The sequence below is a fragment of the Musa acuminata genome, chromosome BXJ2-5 (assembly GCF_036884655.1).
Source record: "Musa acuminata AAA Group cultivar baxijiao chromosome BXJ2-5, Cavendish_Baxijiao_AAA, whole genome shotgun sequence".
NCBI classification, from domain to species: Eukaryota; Viridiplantae; Streptophyta; class Magnoliopsida; order Zingiberales; family Musaceae; genus Musa; species Musa acuminata.
In genome coordinates this window covers 11,391,081-11,394,305 of record NC_088342.1, presented here as the reverse complement: position 1 = coordinate 11,394,305, position 3,225 = coordinate 11,391,081, and the positions used below count along the sequence as shown (strand labels likewise).

Below are 3,225 nucleotides of genomic sequence, written 5' to 3'. Positions count from 1 at the left end.
ATGACTTTGATATGGTACACGGGATCTAGACGTTACTGTCATCATCTCACGTCTTCGATGCTGCCTGCATGTAGCAATCATCTTTGCTTGGTGGGATATTTTCTTCTCGCTGGGCCATTGGTTGTTTAGATGATTGGTGTACATCACCATTCCAATCTCAATCATTTTGAGATTAAGATAAGAAATAAATATTATTCTAAAATTATTATTATTTAATTATTATTGTTAGAAAAAGATATGTGATAGAAGATTATGATATAGATAAATATGGAATGATAATTTTATATTTTTTATATATGTTAATCTTCAATCAATCTATGATTTGAGGATCGGTTGAGTACAATATTTGAATACATCATTTGAGCATATAATTAGGAAAAAAATTATATATAAATATATATTATTTAATAAAATTATATCTTTCATAATAATTTTTTTAATATAAATCTTCTCCAAAATTGTGTTTTCTCTCAACCAAACATTCTCCATAAGCTACAAAGGGTTGACTTGTCAACCACACTTGTAGGATAGAATCAGCATTTTAATCATAAAAAGCTTGAGCCTAAGTTAAATTATATATTGTACTCTTTTAATTTCTAAAAGTTATGACTATTCTTAATCATCTCTTAATTGTTTTCCATCTCATATACTAATGTTTTTCTATCAATCATATTGCCTTTGCATCGATATCTAATTAAACTTGAGCACGGTGACTGTATCACGACTTGGCACGCGACTGCTGACTCGGCACGCGTCCTCAAGAGTAGAATATTGTATAGACAATAATAGTACGCTTCTCGAGATGTGTCATGTTCCCTGCTGTCCGTATCTTAAGAGTCACGACTTAAGCAATCACATTAATTACCACTATTTATATAGTTAACATACACGAAAAAGGCATGACGCTTCACGTAAAGTTACCCACGAGAGGCCCGTTGACCGGTATTTGCATGTCTTCGTTGTCGACGACTCCACCTTTCTCGGCCACGGACAGTGCCACGAGAACAGAAGAGCTGAAGAAGGAAACCGAGAAGAAGGTTGACGGCGAAAGATCGGCGGGAGGAGAGCGAAGAAGACGAACACACCACGTTGGTTCACAGACTTCCCACCCCTCTCTCTCTCTCTCTCTCTCTCTCTCTCTCTCTCCGAGATATTTCCTTTGGGTTCTCTTTTGATCTCTCTTTCTCTCTCACGTTGCACCTAGTGAAGAGAGATGGAAAGCAAGCGCGCTCTTAGAAGAGTCCTACGGGCTTTCTTGTTCACGGGAGTTTGGTTGGCGAGTACTCTTCTTTATTTAGGTTTGGAGAAGAGAGGGAAGTCATTTGGAAGAGTGTAACCGTGTGATGATGTTGAGGAGCTCGTCCACCCCAGTTCTTGGCTCCCTCCTCTCCTCTTCCTCCTCCCTCCACATCTCCTCCGAGTGTTCCAACCACCACCACCATTCCTCTCCCAACCCCGACCTCCACTCTTTCTCCTGTCATTTATCCCCTACCTCCGACGGCTTCCGTGACCAGAGCCCGTCCCTCGGCATCCGGAGAAGCCGCTCCGATGGCAATCTTCTCTCCTTTCTCTCTGACCGCCATCCGCCATCACCGAAGTGCCCCTCTCAACTTCCACATACGACTCTCGAGACCATCCTTTCCTTCTCCGTGTACATCCGGAAAACACTGGCAGAAGAGGAGGCAGCGGAGGAAGAAGACGATGACGAGAACGATGGGCAGCGCGTTGATGGAGGATTCGATTTTGCAAGCGAAAATCGAACTGGCTCTGCGAGTATTGGCGGGCCGCCGCCGCCGCCTCCGTTGTTCCTCGCGAGAGGGCTCGGGATCGACCGGATCGGGTCAGGACTCTTGACCGCTGGCGGTGGTGGTGGTGTTGGGATATGCGACGTTCCGATGGGGAACGGAGGAGAGCAGTCGGATGTGGAGATGCACTACAAGCGGATGGTGGAGGAGAACCCAAGCAATGCTCTGTTCCTGAGAAACTACGCGGAGTTTCTCTACCAGGTAAAATTTCCATTGCTTCTGCCTTCTCTCTGCGAAGAATAATTAAGACACATTTTTTTATCCAAATTTTCTTTGATTTTATATCAAGAAACATCTGATTTGCTTCCATTATATGTAGGCCAAGGGAGACATTAAAAGAGCCGAGGAGTACTACTCTCGCGCTATACTTGCGGACCCTGATGATGGAGAAAGTCTATCACAATACGCTAGATTAGTGTGGGAGCTGCACCAGGATGAAGAACGAGCTTCCAGCTACTTTCAACAGGCAGTTCAAGCTGCACCTCATGACAGGCAAATCATCCATGAATCCTTTCCTATTCAATTATAAACAGACAAAATCTTATACAGTTGAAGCTTATTTTCCTTGCAGCCATGTTCTTGCTGCGTATGCTGAGTTCCTGTGGTACACAGAGGAGGACGATGATGGAGAAGGAGGTGCAGAAGGTGATGGATCGCAAAATTCCACCATGTGATCGTCGCCTAACGCTCCTATGACCGCTTGACATGGAGCAGTATGTCTAAATTAGCTAAGGAAAGAGGAAACGAAATTGTTAAGTAGCTTAATCTGCTTGAATGTGTGATGATAACAACAGGGGCTTGATGAGAAGCTCATGAGTTTTCACTCTGATCCATTAAAGATCAGGAGAATGTCAATACGTGTTAGGAAAAGATGTTCTGAATACGTGGAAACGATAAATACCATTATTTTTTTTCGAATTTATGTGAATTAAGCACGATATATATTTTTAACACCAAATATGATGTCATAAATAATTTAATGATGCACATGTCAAACAGATAAGTGATAAACTAATAAGTAAATCATGAAGGAATTTTTTTTATATGAACTAAATTAATTAAGAGAATTTAATACAATCAAGTCCAAGCTCATCTGAACTTAACAATGAATACAAATCGGATGGGCAATTGACATGCCATGACTGATCTAATCCTAAGACCTTAGCATGTATGGCAAGTCAATGAGTACACTAATTGTCTTCCCTGTAGATATGAGAAAGTTCTAAACCCATGAACTTGGGAAACGATATAAAGAGGTTGCGAAATACATTGGTAAATTGCCATAGAGGCTTGTCCTCTTTCTTCAATATTCTAATCAAATTTTTATTATTAGCTTCAATCATAATGTAATTGATGCCTTCTGAAATTGCATGTTTTATACTATCAACAACAACAACCAGTTCCCACTCTTCTTAGTTTT

General features: G+C 41.1%; 1 protein-coding gene across 1 annotated transcript; it reads left to right on the top strand.

Annotated features, from left to right (window-relative positions):
* The first annotated feature begins 1,070 nt into the window (after nt 1-1,070).
* LOC135611708 (uncharacterized) lies at nt 1,071-2,725 on the top strand. Its single transcript, XM_065107358.1, has 3 exons — nt 1,071-2,006; nt 2,125-2,297; nt 2,377-2,725. Exons 1-3 carry the CDS (start codon nt 1,344-1,346, stop codon nt 2,477-2,479), a joined length of 939 nt encoding a protein of 312 aa, XP_064963430.1. The 5' UTR covers nt 1,071-1,343; the 3' UTR covers nt 2,480-2,725.
* Nucleotides 2,726-3,225: the final 500 nt, after the last annotated feature.

Excerpts from the sequence above, each read along its gene's own strand:
- LOC135611708 (XM_065107358.1), top strand. The coding sequence starts at position 1,344 with ATGATGTTGAGGAGCTCGTCCACCCCAGTTCTTGGCTCCCTCCTCTCC. Across the intron at positions 2,007-2,124 it reads ACGCGGAGTTTCTCTACCAG|GCCAAGGGAGACATTAAAAG; the intron begins GTAAAATTTCCA and ends CATTATATGTAG. Across the intron at positions 2,298-2,376 it reads CAAGCTGCACCTCATGACAG|CCATGTTCTTGCTGCGTATG; the intron begins GCAAATCATCCA and ends TTTTCCTTGCAG.